The sequence below is a fragment of the Lathamus discolor genome, chromosome 3 (genome assembly GCF_037157495.1).
Source record: "Lathamus discolor isolate bLatDis1 chromosome 3, bLatDis1.hap1, whole genome shotgun sequence".
Lineage (NCBI taxonomy): Eukaryota > Metazoa > Chordata > Aves > Psittaciformes > Psittacidae > Lathamus > Lathamus discolor.
In genome coordinates this window covers 85,962,133-85,976,877 of record NC_088886.1, presented here as the reverse complement: position 1 = coordinate 85,976,877, position 14,745 = coordinate 85,962,133, and the positions used below count along the sequence as shown (strand labels likewise).

Below are 14,745 nucleotides of genomic sequence, written 5' to 3'. Positions count from 1 at the left end.
TATGGAACTTGAAGCAAATCTGCTTGAAATTATTTCCTTGGAGTATGGCACAGAGTGGGCAGATAATTTTGCAACCTTGGGCCTGGAGTAGGAGGCAGAGTTTAATGCAGTCTCTGCCACATATAGTATTGCTCGCTGGTGACAGTCATTTATTTGATAGAATGGATGTGAATTTGTAACATTCCCAATACCATGCCTCAGGGCTCCCCATTTTTAGCTCTTTATTTCAGACCACTGTGTATTCCTCAAACCTGATTTGTTGTCCAAAACAGGGGGGTAGTAATACATTATAAAAACCTGAAAATACCTGAAAAACCTCATCGCTATTATCATTATCACAGGCTATAACCACTGCTAACTCAGTGTCTAGAGGTCACACATTAGATACTCGGCTCTCAGAAGCAACATACTAGATCCTTTCTGTGCAAAGCCAGTATCCATCCACTGGCAGTTAAGCTTGCTGGTATTTCTTAAATCTTGAACATGTTTTCATGGGGTATTTTACCAAGTATACACTTAAGATTAAAAAATAAAGACATAAATAAAAATTAAAAATCCATATTTAAATCGGTATTTAAAAATCAGTGTATTTCAAAATGTCTCAAAAGCACAGAGAGGCCATTCTGTCTGTCACAGCATCTGTAAGCACAAAATGCAGTACAGGCTGTTCCTGTCATAAATGCTGTTAACAGCAACCCGCTACACGGAACATGGAGGAGAAGCAGCTAATTGGGACAGTGGCCTCTGTCTGTCTCAGTGTGGCCATGCTATGTCTGTGTCTTTTCTGTACTGTTTTTTTTGCCAAGACTGACCACAAGACCATGATGTTTTCACTCCTAGTGCCAGGGAGCAAATGCAGAGATCTGGGCATGACCTACTGCTGTGCTTGTCCCTCCAGGCCTAGGCATCTGCCGCACTCTTATGGTAGGAGACAACCCTCTTATGTACAATGCTGGGAGGATTGTGAGCGCTTGAGCTGTTTAGATCGATTAGCTTTGCATCCACTACAGCAGAGACCAGAAGCCCAAATAGATTGGGAATGGATCCAAGAAGCTACCTCATAGTTCTACAGTAATCACTGTATCTTATGAGCTGTAAACGCATTTTAAATACAAAAGTAGATACATATATTTCTTAGAGATACATAGCAAAGTGGGTATTACAGAGTCTAATAACCTGGGTGCAGTAAATAACAAGAATGGCTAACTAATAACATTAACTTTGATTAAATAAATTACAAGGAGTATTTAAGAAAGAATAAACCATGTCTTAGATATTCATTTTTAGCAGAGCACAAGCAATTAATTCTATGAAATACTTTCAAAATATATGGTAATTTAAAGAAACTTTATTTTGTTACACATTATATTAGGGATACTTGACACTGCAGATTTTGTACTTAGTCTATAAAATGTCTTTATTCAGTCATTGATTTGATGTTTAAGCTACTGCTTCTGTATTTAGTATCTTTTCACTCTGTGCCTCTTTAATTCTGATCAGATCTTTTAATTAAACCAACTACTATAATTCCTATGGAAATTAGCTTTTATTTTATTTTTCCAGCTACCAAAGCATTTCAGTAAGACTTTTCTGATAGAAAGTACACAAATTGGATTTTATTTCTGCTTGAGATGTAATTAAAACCTCATTTGACTACTATATATCTGGCCCTGTTTTAATTATTAAACTCCAGTAATCAATTTTCTTTTATGAAGCTTCTGGGAAATTATCTCAAAAGCAACACATTTCTCTCCCTTCTGGCAGGCTCTTGACCATTTACTGAATTACAGTCATAGCACCTGTTCCTGATCCGGATTAAACCACCAATTTATTCCCAAAGCTGTTTAAGTTTATTTGGCTGTAGCCTAGTCAGGGTTTTCTGCCTCTTGGCTGCATTTTTTTACTTCCCATTTTATTGCATGAGAACCCCTTGATGTACAGCTCCTCCATGCCACTGTATTTGATGTGTGCCTCTTAGGAACAGCTTTGCTAGTGATCTGTCTAATTTGATATCCAGCTTCTTAACACCGGATTTATTACTTGCTTTAATAGGAAGAGGCTTGCTCTTCAGCAGCTGTCTGACATGGGATACCACCACATAAACCTATAGCTCCAGAAGTGTCCTTCCTCATCCCCCCTTGGTGCAGAAGGCAGGCTGTGAGCTGGCAGGCAGCAGCCATGCAGTGCAGGGGGGTAAGGGAACCCTTGCCTGAGGAGTTCCCCTCTCTTCACCTGTGACCTACATGCCCACTTGCAGTCCTTCCACTGTAACATAGCTGCTTTGCTAGGTACAAGATTAGTGACCTTTCCATTTTATCCCCTTTTCTGTAAAAGCTGTTCCTAATAGAGTGACAAAGTGGAGGAGCAGTCATGCTGGTGTCTGTGCGCTTCAGTATTAGGAAAAGCCAGGTTGGTTTGCAGTTCCCTTCTGCATCCATGCAGATATGTGACTAAGCTGTTTCTCAGAAAGGTACTGTATAATGCTTTTTCTTGCTGCCTTCAATTATTTAGGTGTCTTTTCTGACTACATACTGCTCTGCCTACAGCATACTTTCACAAGATATAGCAAAAGGTCCTTTTACATATAAGCTCCTCCAGCACAATAAAAGGTTAAAGGTACTTCAGCATTACATTGCATGCACCTGGGAGAGGGGCAGGGTACCTGAAGGAAGAGCTCAAAAGGGTGGGAGAGCATGAGATATTCAGAGGAGGGTGAGACGAGGAGAGAGTATGGGATACTCAGAGGAAACTGTTTATGGGAGAAGGTAGGGAGGGGACAGGAGAGTGCTTTTTCTTGGGTGTACATCTGTATTTTGTAGGTGTATTTTGCTAGATAAAGCATAGAGGATGCAGAAATAATTTAAGTAGAAATAAACCCTTCAGGGAGATGGTGATGGGTAACAGTGGAAGCATTTTTGTTTGTAAGAGCTACACCCTGGGTAAAAGGGTGGTAGTGGGGGAGAGCATTTCATCTGCTACATAAACTTCATCTCTGGAAAAAGATGTTAGCTGAAACAGCCAAGATGCAGCATAGATATGGCCAGAGCCTAAGCTATTGCTAAGGCAAATACAAAACATTCTGTTGTATTCTCAGACTAATACAAAATCCTTTCAAAGAGGAGCCCTAGGTTACAAATGCAGCAGGACCTCCAGAGTATACACTTATCTTCCTCCCCCTGCCCCGGGGGCTCTCATCCAAATATTGACCAATTCTGACCTTGCTTAACTTATGAGCTTTGACAAGATTACAGCTCACGGAAGTGTGGTTGTGGGTCTAATATTTGTAAAGTGAGTTCATGGAATAAGACCATATAAATTCATTTTTATGACTGAGCACATATAAAAAAGTTATAGGTCTCAATGTTCACTCTACTTTGGAACCCAGTGGTTTCTAATGAATCACTTTTATTATGTAGGCAGTTTCTGAGTTGGAGGAGAGGACTAGTGACCGAGAAACCATAGGGATAAATTCAGACCTGGTGTAAGCATATGAAGCATTGCTGAAGTCAAGAGAGTCGTGACCAGTTACAGCAAAGCTGAATTGGACTCCTGAGTTTTGCTGAAGTGGCTTTCATGTGAGAATACATAGGCCAAAGGTGAGCCATCTATCTGAAAGTCCTTGAACTTCAGATTAGTTCAAATAGAAAGGAACCTGTACTGCAGTCATCCACAGATTTGATCTTCATAATACAAATGCTTGATGGAAGCTGTTTTGAAAACTCAAAAATATTTCTGTATATACATCCATGTACTAAAAATCAAAAAGACTGCTGCAGTTCTACCTTTTATAGGTAGAATACAGAAGATAAAGTGATACAGAGAAGATACAAGGATTAACTTATGGGTGTGGGTGTATATGAATTCATTATTTACCCTACTAATTCAAGGCCATATTTAATCATTATATTCCAGAAAAAAATACTGTATTTGGGAGCGGTTGAGTTAATGAATAAATGTAAATTACTGCACTCTCCTCATAGTTGAAGGAGACTTTGTTTACTCCTTCTGGGGCTTACTTAGGAGGGGTCCAGATCACCGAGTGTGTAATGCATCAGTGTGTTACTCTTGCATTTCTGCCAGGGTTTTTTTTCTGATGCCTAAATGTGTAATTAGATGAAAGGGATATACCATTGAGTCCCCTTATAGAAAATGGGAGTTTCTTTTAGCTTCTCTATAGAAATTGTTAGCAGTGTGGAAGTAAGTCAGTTGTGACTGGAAAGGGATCTGAGACATGCACAAGTGTTCTGCTCTTCCTCTGTGAATTAGTGTTATGCTTCTTTCTGGTGATGCTACATTAGCAAGAGTAGTGCTGCACTCCTTTGTAAGTAAACATGCGTACTAGAAAGGAATGATTATAAAGTCGGATTCTCCACTGGTAATATGTGCCAGGTACTTCAGGGAGGAAAGTGTACAGAGTTCCTGGTAGCCAAATGTTGTCAAATGGAAAGAGTAATACTGAAGTATTATTCCCTGGGTAACTACTGAAGTAGCTCAACTGACGTGCTGGTATAGTTGTAAATGATTCATCTGTTCATAATAATTTCATGAAACCAAGGGTTTGCTCAGAACAGGAAGAGTTATTATTTCATAAACAACTACTTATTTGTTTCTGCTGTTTATGGTTTTGATTCTGTGTCTAAAGCATGCAAGAGACAGAATGTTTCTAAATCTTCCTTTCAACATCTTAACCAAGCAGCTGATCAATGTCTTATGCCTTGCTATTAAATGGATTTTGAAAAACTCTTCAAACCGTATCAGTCTCATATGCTTATTTAGTTCTTTGAATTTGCCCTCAGCTGGGAATTCTGCAGGCAACTGTGATTCTGTTGTGTTAAACACTTACTTGAAGCATTTCATCCATCATCATTTCTAGTCCTTTTCTGATGCAATGTAGTTTGTGCTTTGTCTTTCTTGAAAACTGAATGGCTGTTAAATTATCCATTTATCTTCTTTCAGATTTGCTGTACAATTTGAGTTCCCTCTATTGGCTGTCTCTTCTACCTTATCTGCCAACTTTTCAGTCTACTTCCTCAGATCTTTATACACATTTCCATACATGACTGCATGTCCTTCGTAACACATTGGGCAGATAATTCTAAGTAAGACAGCAACAGAAATTGTAACATTGTGAATTATTCACTTTTTCTTACAGATCAGGCTGAAAGCCTTTGGCAAATGTGTTTTTTTCTGTTTTCTCCTAAATACCTTTGTTGATGACCTGCCCTTTCAGTTGAGACTTCTTTGGCATCAGATGACTCTTTGAGAAGTAAGTTGAAGTACTCTGGTTTGAAGGGAAAAAGTACTTGTTTCTGCTGTCTCTTCTAAGCAATTTGGAAAATCTTGTAAATTCCTAAATTTGTTGATAGTGATGCAATGTTTCATCAATAATCCCACCAAATCACAAAAATCCTAGCAAAAATAATATTCTGTTAATGTCCAAAAGCAAAATGAATCCCTCCTTTGTGCCCATTGTAAAAAGATGTTCATGATCCTCATAGACACAAAAATCCTTGCTCTGAAGCCACCAAAGCTATGCCTTTCCCTATTGTACTATGAAATAGTGACTTAGAAGGGAATTGCAAATAAAAGCATTTTTTCTTCTTTTCCTGGTTTTTCTTTCTTGTATATTAGTTCTTCACTTTTGCTCTCTCTGAGTACAAAAGTAGCAGAAAACCCCAGGCCCTTAAGTTAAGGGCATGAGGTAAGAAAAACAGTTTGCTGATATTTATTCTGTTACTGGAAATTGTGATACAGTCATAATATCTGAGTTTTCTAAAAATACAAGAGACTTCATTCCAGGTGGCCTCATTTAGATTCATCATTAGTCGACAAGCAACAAAGCAACAGAAGTGCTGAACCTAGTTATGTTCCTCTTTCAAGGCTACAGAAAGATCCTTCTGCAGTGCCAAAAGCTCCTTTCTCTGGGACAAACCCTTATTCCTAACATAATCTTCAGCTACTGACTCCCCCCAGCACTGGCATTTGGCCTGATTAAGTTTCCTCTGAAGCAAATTTCTTACAAAGACAGCAGAATATGTTGCACCTGCTCTTCCTTGGATAATATTACCCCCTGGATTTCAACAGAAAGTGAGACTAATTTGATCTGCCAATGCCTGTGCAGCCTCAGTCCGTGGTGTATCACATGCTGCATCCTGAGTCTATCTGCCTTACTAATCCTTGTCAGCCAGGCAGTCCCTGGAAGCATAGATGCATTCTCTCTCCGTGTCCAAAGCAAATGTCAGAAATAAGCCCTGCCAGAAGTGTGCATCTTCATGGATTCTTTAGGATCTATTGAAAGTTATCTTTCTCTTCCCTCAACATGCTGTAAAGGAAAAAACTGATTTTGGTGAGAATTGCACACAGCTGATCAAATTGCTTCCTGTGAATGTATTGTTTTTAATAGCTCAGTTCTGATTCCCTTTTCAACAACATGTGAACATGTGTCAGGGAATGTCTGAGTACTGCTCATGGTGAACAGCTCAGCTTCTATGCTACCCCTGCCCCCTGACTAGTTGCAAACTTAAAATGGAACAGCAGAGCTCTGACTTTTGTACCAACAGTCCCAGGTATGGGTGAATGGTGGGTACAGCAAGCCATTGCCAAAACGTTCATTTAGATAGACTTCCTCAAAAAATAATTTTACAAGTTTTTCAGTTCTGACTGCATAGAGAGGGCAGAAACATCTGAAGGAAAACGTGATTGTGTTGGCTTCATCCAGTGCTTCCTGCCCGAGTAAGGACTTGGCCATTTCATACAGTCCATTCTGGACAAGCAGGACTTCTAGAGGAGTGGTCCAAACACTGAATTTCTTATACAATATTTTCTTATGTAAAATTGGAATTGAAGGAATGAGGGAAAGGGATAGCAGTGGTAACTGAGGAAGGGCTGCATTGGGATGCAGCTCTGTAAGCATGATTTTTAATGATTGCTCCTCCTCTGCTATTGAAGGCTATTGAAAGGTTAATCTCCCTCCTTATATTGTAACTAACTAGAGTATACAGGTTTTTTTGGGGAAAAAAAAATCTCAGTCTGTGCATATGTACTTGCAATTCATGTGTCAAAGTCAACTCGAACTGGAGAAGTTAAAGCATGGAGGTAGCCGTGATTTTGGGGAATTTCTGTGTATTTTTTTCTTACACTTTGCAAAGGCTCCAGCATTTATGATACCCTATGCTTGTATGCTTAGAAGTAGAATAGATGCTTTTGCAGCTACACCATCGTACTCTAACGATAGATTTAATTACAAGGGCAAACGTTATCTTCTGTAGGAAGACAGGCATATCAGAGCTCTTGAAGCTCTGATTAGATTTCTTTCTGAGTATGGGGAAACAGTGTGATAAAGAACTCTGTTCCTCTGCATTCCATTCACAACATTTTAAGTACTTGCTAGGCTAAACATAATTGTTTCTACTTTTCCCAGGTTCCTCCTAGAATCCTGGATAGAGTAATGCAAATTCACTTCTGTAGATACTATTATATGTTTAAAGCTCTCAATACCCAAGAAAATCTTGAATAGCACTAAAAATAGCACTAAAATGGAGTACCAAGGTAGAGGTGAGCAGGGCAATCTCAGGCACGCATAAGTTGTAAAAGCTGTGAGCTTCTTTATCTTCCACAAAGACATCTCCCTTAAATTTAAATAGCTGCTGTCATTGTCACTGACTACCTGACTATGTATTTATCTGCCCAGAAGCAGAGTGCATGGCCTTTGGCCCTGCTATTCATAGTGTTACTGTCTCTGCCTAACAATGCTGTGAACAGAGCTGGGCTTCTGTTAGCGTCTTTTGTTTGATGTGAATCGCTGAAGCTTTGATGTTGTTTGTGAGAAAAATAATGATTAAAAAGAGTAAGATCTTCAGTCTCCTACTCTGTCTGCTCCCCATAAAGACATCTAATCTGAGTTCGGGGAAAAAAAATCTGTGCCTGATCCTGTTTTAGGGACACCCAAACCACAGAGCCCAGGAGAGAAATCTGTTAGTGTTGAAATTCTTCAGCATCTCTTTACTGGAGGGACAGAGAGGTAATTTGTCTAATGATCAACATTTTATTTCCTGTTACACAAATGTGTATGTCCAGATAGGTACAGAATATTTTCTCTCTGTAATGAGCACAGCTGTCATTGTAGCTATAGTGCTTTGATTTCCAGTGGGATGTCTTAGATTTTCTGCTCTAGTTGTATGTGCTTCACCTTTATAGAATATTACAACAAAAAAAGCCCTGGATGATTACTTCATCCTGAAGCTGCACTAGTAGATTCGAAATAATCTACAGTGCAAAAAAATATGCATTTTTTTCTTGTAAATTATTATTCTAATAAGCTTGTTTCTCATCTCTACTGATGAATGCTTTTCTTGCTGGCATTTTTGAATGAAGAGCAAATGTGATGCAGTAAAGCGTAACTAAAGGCCCTAAAAGCAGAGCTTCAGAGTAAATGGATGGCTGTTCTGCTACTCAAGGTAAAAACTCCACTGTCGTATGAAAATACTCTGAGCAGTGATCACTACAGTAACAAAAAAGTAAATTCAATAAAATTATAATGTCCCAAGAGTAATAAAAAGCAATGAACAAAAAATTGGGAAGCTTTTATCTTCAAACCTTTGATCCATACTGTGAAGCAAGCAGATTTGATTACTAAGGTATCTTGAAATTGGAGGTGGCTTGATTCCCACACTGAGCTGCAGACGTGGGAGAAACCAAGGGAGTAGAGCAAGCCATGGCTTACCTTGTGCCAAGAGCAGAGCCAGCTAACAGAGTAAACAAACACAAAAAGGTTTTAGATTTAAGCAGTTGGATATGAGAAATTGAGTTGTGTATAATTCCTCATATTTTTATTTTTTAATATCCCCAGCTATCTTATATCTACATTCAGCTTCAAGCTGCATGTTAACTTACTGTGTAGCATGTTTAGTGTATTCCTGACGTTCCTTCTTCTGGGTGGGGCAGGTGTTCCAAGGGGCAAGTGGGATTGCTAATGGAAGTTGCACAGATCTTGATGTTTTGCTAGTCACTTGTAAGCCTTCTCACAAAAAGGGTCCAAACTTAGGAAACAGTTCTACCCAGGTAAGCAGAGGGATGCAATAAACATCCTCTAATAAAGGAGACTTCATTGTCCTTTCCCTGGGAGAAGAACTGCACCTCAGAATGGTCTGTCTTAATCATATTAAGGAAATGTAGAGAGCAGATGCATAAGGAGAGGAGGTAGAGCCAAATCTCCCCAAAGAGTGTTTGAGAATGGAGGAAAAAGAAATGAGGCTAGGAAGGCCATAATACTCTAAAATGCTCTGCAAAGTTTGAAGTATAAAACATTCCTTGTGGCCATTCTGGTATGTAGCCTTGCTCATAAGTATGCACCGTGGAGAAGATACAGGTCTGTTACAGTACTGTCGGTGGCATTAGGGGCAGTGGGGTGGTGTCAGACCACCCCTGGAAGTTTGGGCTGTGGAGTTCCTTCTGCACTGCATACTTCAGACAAGTGCAGCTGCCAAGAGTAGCCTGCTCCTGAGCAAAGAAAATTTCAGGGTGCTTTGCTGATCTCCTGTCTGACTTTAATGGGAGTTGCCAGCATCTGGGAGTTGGGAGTGTAATGGGAATTGCTGGGACCATCTCTGTTGTGCAGGTGTCAGATAACACCGAGCACAGCATTAGGTCCTGCTGTAGCAACTGTTTTGGAATGCATGTACGGGTTCCCTGCAGTGTTCCCTTCGGGGCTGTGGGTGCTGAGATATGGCCATACGGATTCAGGACTTTTAATAGCTAGCATGGAAAAAACTACTTGAAAAGCCTTGATTTTTGTTCTCTATGGTTTAATGCTGTAATTCTGGTATCAAAATGAGTGTCAAATGTTTATTTCAAACATACGGTTTTTATAAGCACTTTGCTAGTGAGCAATATAAGTACTGCTAAGATTTTACCAATTTGTCAGCTGCCACTCTGCCTCTTTATGTTGTATTTGTAATGGTGCAACTCATTCTCTCCCCACATGCAGTCCCTACGACATACCACAATGGCTAGAATTTTAAAGATCGTATTTGGAAGGAAAAAAGAAATCTAGGACTTGGCCCTATTGTAGTGTTCAGCCAGCCCTAAATGGAGGATTTACAATGTCTGAATACACTGCTGATGTGATATGTGTGTTGAGGTTTGATTAAGCTGGATATGAAAATTAAAACTTGGTTCCACATTGAAGAGAATCTCCCGCAGTGTGGTACTATGACATCAAGTTTTCTGTTTACCCCTAAGGCTGGTGCTGCAATGACTTCCAGGTTTGATGGTGTCTCTTTTTTAAGTTGTTGAGCAGCAGGCTAATAGCTGCACAGCATGATGCAGAGACAGCAGAGAGCAGGGAAATCAGATGTGAATATATTCCCCAGAGATCTCCTGCTAAGATGGAGCTAACTAACCAGAGCTTTAATGCTCAGATGTAGTCTCCTCATGCAGAGGATGGGCTGATTATCAGTTCTTCCTGCTTTAACATACATTTTTGGATTACAGATGCTATTACAAATGTGAATTCTGGTACAATATGCATTCTAGTGTAATATGAACTATTATACTGTAAGGAACTTGTTTTTAAGAATTGTTGTCTAAGGTCAGTTGTCTTCCCCCCACCTCCATTTTACAGAGTGATCTTGGTATTTAAAAAAAATACAGGTTTATGTTCTGTGCTTGCTCTGCTTTAGTTGTTTGAAGCTGTAGCTTTAGTTTATTTCATCGTGACAAAGACTGTCCTGAGAAAGGGACAGGATCTGCTTGCAAGGCAGTAGCACGCCTCAGTGTTCACACAAGTGCATGTTGTCCATGTCACGCAACAGGAGTTGCCTTTGCTGATGGGCACTCACTTCATTGTCGCAGTGGCAGCCTCAGATGCTGCAAGGAATAGAGATCAAGGGAAGCAGACTGTATGCTATTGGTGATGTATCTGGTCTATAAAATGAAAAGGAACTGCCAATCCATTTTTTAGGAAAGCTATATTCAGGCACAAGTTCAGCAGTTTGGTGTTAACATGGGAGCTGGTACCTGCTTTCCACCTCTTGGCTTTGTATCATTGCAAACCCATTCATTGCTTGGAGATGTGAGGCAGTTTTGGGTGCAGTGGTAACAGGGAGAATGTGTTGCAGTTCCCCAAAACTGCCTTGCGGGAACACCCCAATGTTCTCAGTGGTAAAATTGGTAGCCTTTAGTGGCATAAGGTGGTCCGTGTGGTTTCAGTGAGTAAGTGGAAGAGTGGGTGACATGGTTATTGACAGTTATGTTTCTACAGTGTTATTTTGGATTTATCCTGCTTATGTAGCTCTGCTTTCTGTACAGGTAAGAGACAAAAAGTTAAAATGTTGAGGATTATATTACACAAGTCAGATTCTGAATTTGGTTTAATCCAAGAAGAGGGAAGCATTATTCTGGTCCTCTACAGCCTTAATAAAGTAGTACTTGAGCACTTATATCAAGCATCCACACAGTCAGTGTGGAAGCATGACTGAAAGAGGAAACTCCAAGTTAAACAGCACATAGGTTAAACCACAAATCATTTGCCACTGACCTTAAAAGCTTGGCTTAGAGTGTCCTGTAACGTGGAATGGAGCCAGAAGGGAGTGCAAAGGTTCAGCCTTGGGTCACACATATTTGAACAGATTGGACAGCAGCATGTAACAAGGCTGTCCCACTCTACACCTTGCCATGATGAGAATTTGTATCGTCTTTTATTATTTAGTGGGGAATTATGCTTATAGATGTTACCACCTTCAGGGAATCTGAAGATTTCTGCATAGAGTTCAGACTTTGGTAAAGTCAGAGTTCAAATAGCCTTCAAGGCTGCACTGCAAGCTAACTCTTTTTCCCTAGAGAGGCAGGAACAATCTTCTCCGGACTCTACAAGAGCAGTAAGTAAAAATTACCTCATACAATGGCATGCAGATGCTATCAATCCACTCGAGCTGCAACCTGGGTAGTTCATCTTTCCTGTTCCGATCAAAAATGGCCTGAATTGAGAAGGGAACAAAACTGTCATGCTTTATTACACTGGACTATTTTACAGACATATCATCCAGCACATTGGAGCTATGATCAAATTCTCACAACCAGAACACTTTGTAAGCTGTAATCAATCTTTGCAGTAGTCTTCCTACTGCTTTGTCTGGCATGAAAAATACACTTTATTTTCAATTCTGTTTTGAAATTTGTAAGCTGAATGTATTTGAATTTTGTAACTCTGTGGTGTAAAATAAATGCTCCACAAGTTGGAGTTGAGCTGGTAAGAAACGTCCTGTAGAAATGTAAAGTAGATACTTTTGAGTAGAAATTTCCCTTTTCTCACATAGGCTTTTCCAGCTCAGCAAAATGAACAGTGGTAGATCTGGGCTGATTCCCTCCCTCCCAGTTACTCTGGGATATGCCAAGTTTTAAATGTTTCTGTCTTTTTCTTTGGAAAGTTTGTTTTTATTGCGGGCCCATTTTCTCAAGGTTGGTGTTTCCTGTGGAAACTAACTTTCATTCTCTACCTTCTCAAAACTCCGGACTATACAAATTACATTACATTAAATGTCTGGTCAAATTCTTCTAATAGTAGCCTGCTCTTTCTGACGTACAGGTATCACTCAGTGTATCTAAATAAGACCAGGAGGTAAGATTCAGGAACTCTGTGGTCTTAAATGAGAATCTTAGGTTTGATTTTGGAAAATTCTGTATTTCTTATTCATGTATTTTTGAAAAAATCTCTCATTTTCAGATTATTACAAGCACAATGCAAGAAAAAAAATCCTTGCGTTATAAGAGAATATTGCATCGTCTTGCTGATTACTAACTCTTTTGTCTGATTAGCAGCGATATCTATCTAGGTGGCTTGTCATAGCAATATGTCCTGAAATAGATCAGCATTTGATCTTGCTTAAAAATTCTCATTAATGTGGTAAAACTTTAAATGAGATCTATGATTTTGACCCTTGGCTATCAACTGTTTGAACTGATGAACTTGGATTATTTACTGGCCTTATTTCCCATCATAAAACACTTAATACATGAGTCAACTGGATTATTTTGAAATTCTGAAGGGGCAAGCAAAGAGGAAAGTCTTCCTTCAAGCTGTATGGCTTTCAAAGCATGTGGCCCATAAATTACTATATACCTTGGTGTAGACTGTGGAGTCCAAAAAGAAGAGTGAGAGGGCTTCTGTGATGGAGACAGTACTAAAAAGATTTATAGCAATATACTTTTTCCCACCTGTCTGGGCTGTTAGATGCAGATTTTCGGAAGACAGATGTCCAGAAGAAAGTTCTGGGCTTTTGTCTTTCTCTGCACTTCTATCAAGTCTACAGTATGTCCAAAAGGTAGATGTAATAACACACTTGAAAATAACTCTTAAGGTTGTTGGACCTGGGCTGTTTTCACTGGAATTCATCAATACTTAAAGACAATGGGTATGTTAAAATAAAATTAGTTCCTATTTTGCTTCATTAGCATGAGAAACACACTTTGCAAATTTTATATATAAGGCAGGAAAGGCACTTCCATCCCTATTATATGGAATGTTACTTGCAGTTATTCAGGCCTAGAATTGGTCTCAGAATTGTGAATACCGTGACTGACTGATGACTCTTCTACTGGACTATAGCTATCATTTTTTTCTCAGATGTACACACAAAACTCCTATAGGGAAGAAATTCAGTAATGTCACAGCCTCTGACAGTATAAAAAGTGAAAAGCCATTTACTGTATCTGAGCATTATTGACCACATACTTTAACTTTTTTACTTCATTACATCACCACAGGCTCATGTGTGAGTATTAGTGAAGTGAGAATAAGTCTGAGCCATTGAAATGGTCTTTTTATTTTAGGAAATATATTTGTCATGGCTTGCAAATTAAATTCTTTAGAATACTTTCCGTTACCGTTCTTCCATTGCTTCCAGACAATGGCTTGGCAACACTTTGAAGTGCTGGATAAAGATAACCTGGATAAGGCTCTTTCTTCAAATTGTTCTCTGAAAACCTTTATGAAACTTTTTTCCTAGTTGTTTGACACTTTATACCCATCTGGCTGTATTCCACTTAATACCAATTTATCCTTTCGATCACAGTGTTATATTTAGTTGAATATCTATGGAAATGCTTTTCTGCATTTGACACGTCAAGTAAGACAGCTGCATCATAAACTAAACCTGACAATCTCGATTTCCATAGGTAGCTGGTGATTTTTACTTGAATACTGTGTATTAAAAACAATACCTATTGCTTGGAAAATTCACTGACAGAATAACCCTGGGGATAGGTACAGAAAATGGAGAAAAGGGCTTAATACAAAGTGACTGAGTTAACTGGAAAGCTTTCATTTATATAAGGGTCTAATATATGGCATGTCCTTATTAGACAGAGTATTTATTCCAAGATTTTTCTTTACATGCAAATATAGTTAGTTTTTCTGAATGCACCCAATGATATTTTCTTACCCTATGCAAGTTAGTAACTATTTCAGAAAGTATTAAAACTTACTGAAGGGGTGAGTTTCAGTTCAGATCTTTCTCTGTCTCCTTGTTCAAAGAACTCGCTGGTTACCAGCTCAGCTGCCTAAAACATAAATCAAGATAAAGATTAGAGTTCTCGCTACATAATTTTTAGGGTAATGAGTTCTTGCTCAGGCCATGACTTCAGCCTGTGCTTAACCGTAAAGAAGTGAATAGCTTAACCTATGTGACTGGTATCAGGCACGTGTTTGTATAGTTTTCAGGACTGGGCCTACAGGGTGTATAAACAGCC

The 14,745-nt window shown here is 39.1% G+C and overlaps 1 protein-coding gene across 11 annotated transcripts in view; it reads right to left on the bottom strand.

The window, feature by feature from the left end:
• PDE11A (phosphodiesterase 11A) overlaps positions 1-14,745 on the bottom strand; it is a 142,823-nt gene that overhangs the window by 6,638 nt on the left and 121,440 nt on the right. For 10 of the 11 annotated variants that reach the window (XM_065670266.1, XM_065670256.1, XM_065670258.1 and 7 more), the window contains 2 exons: positions 14,482-14,552; positions 11,892-11,975 (listed from right to left, as the gene is read on the bottom strand). In XM_065670266.1, the coding sequence (XP_065526338.1) occupies positions 11,892-11,975; positions 14,482-14,552 (155 nt within the window). Of the gene's footprint in view, positions 1-9,930; positions 10,867-11,891; positions 11,976-14,481; positions 14,553-14,745 lie in introns of those variants that run through there. The other variant, XM_065670257.1, reaches the window with a different exon arrangement.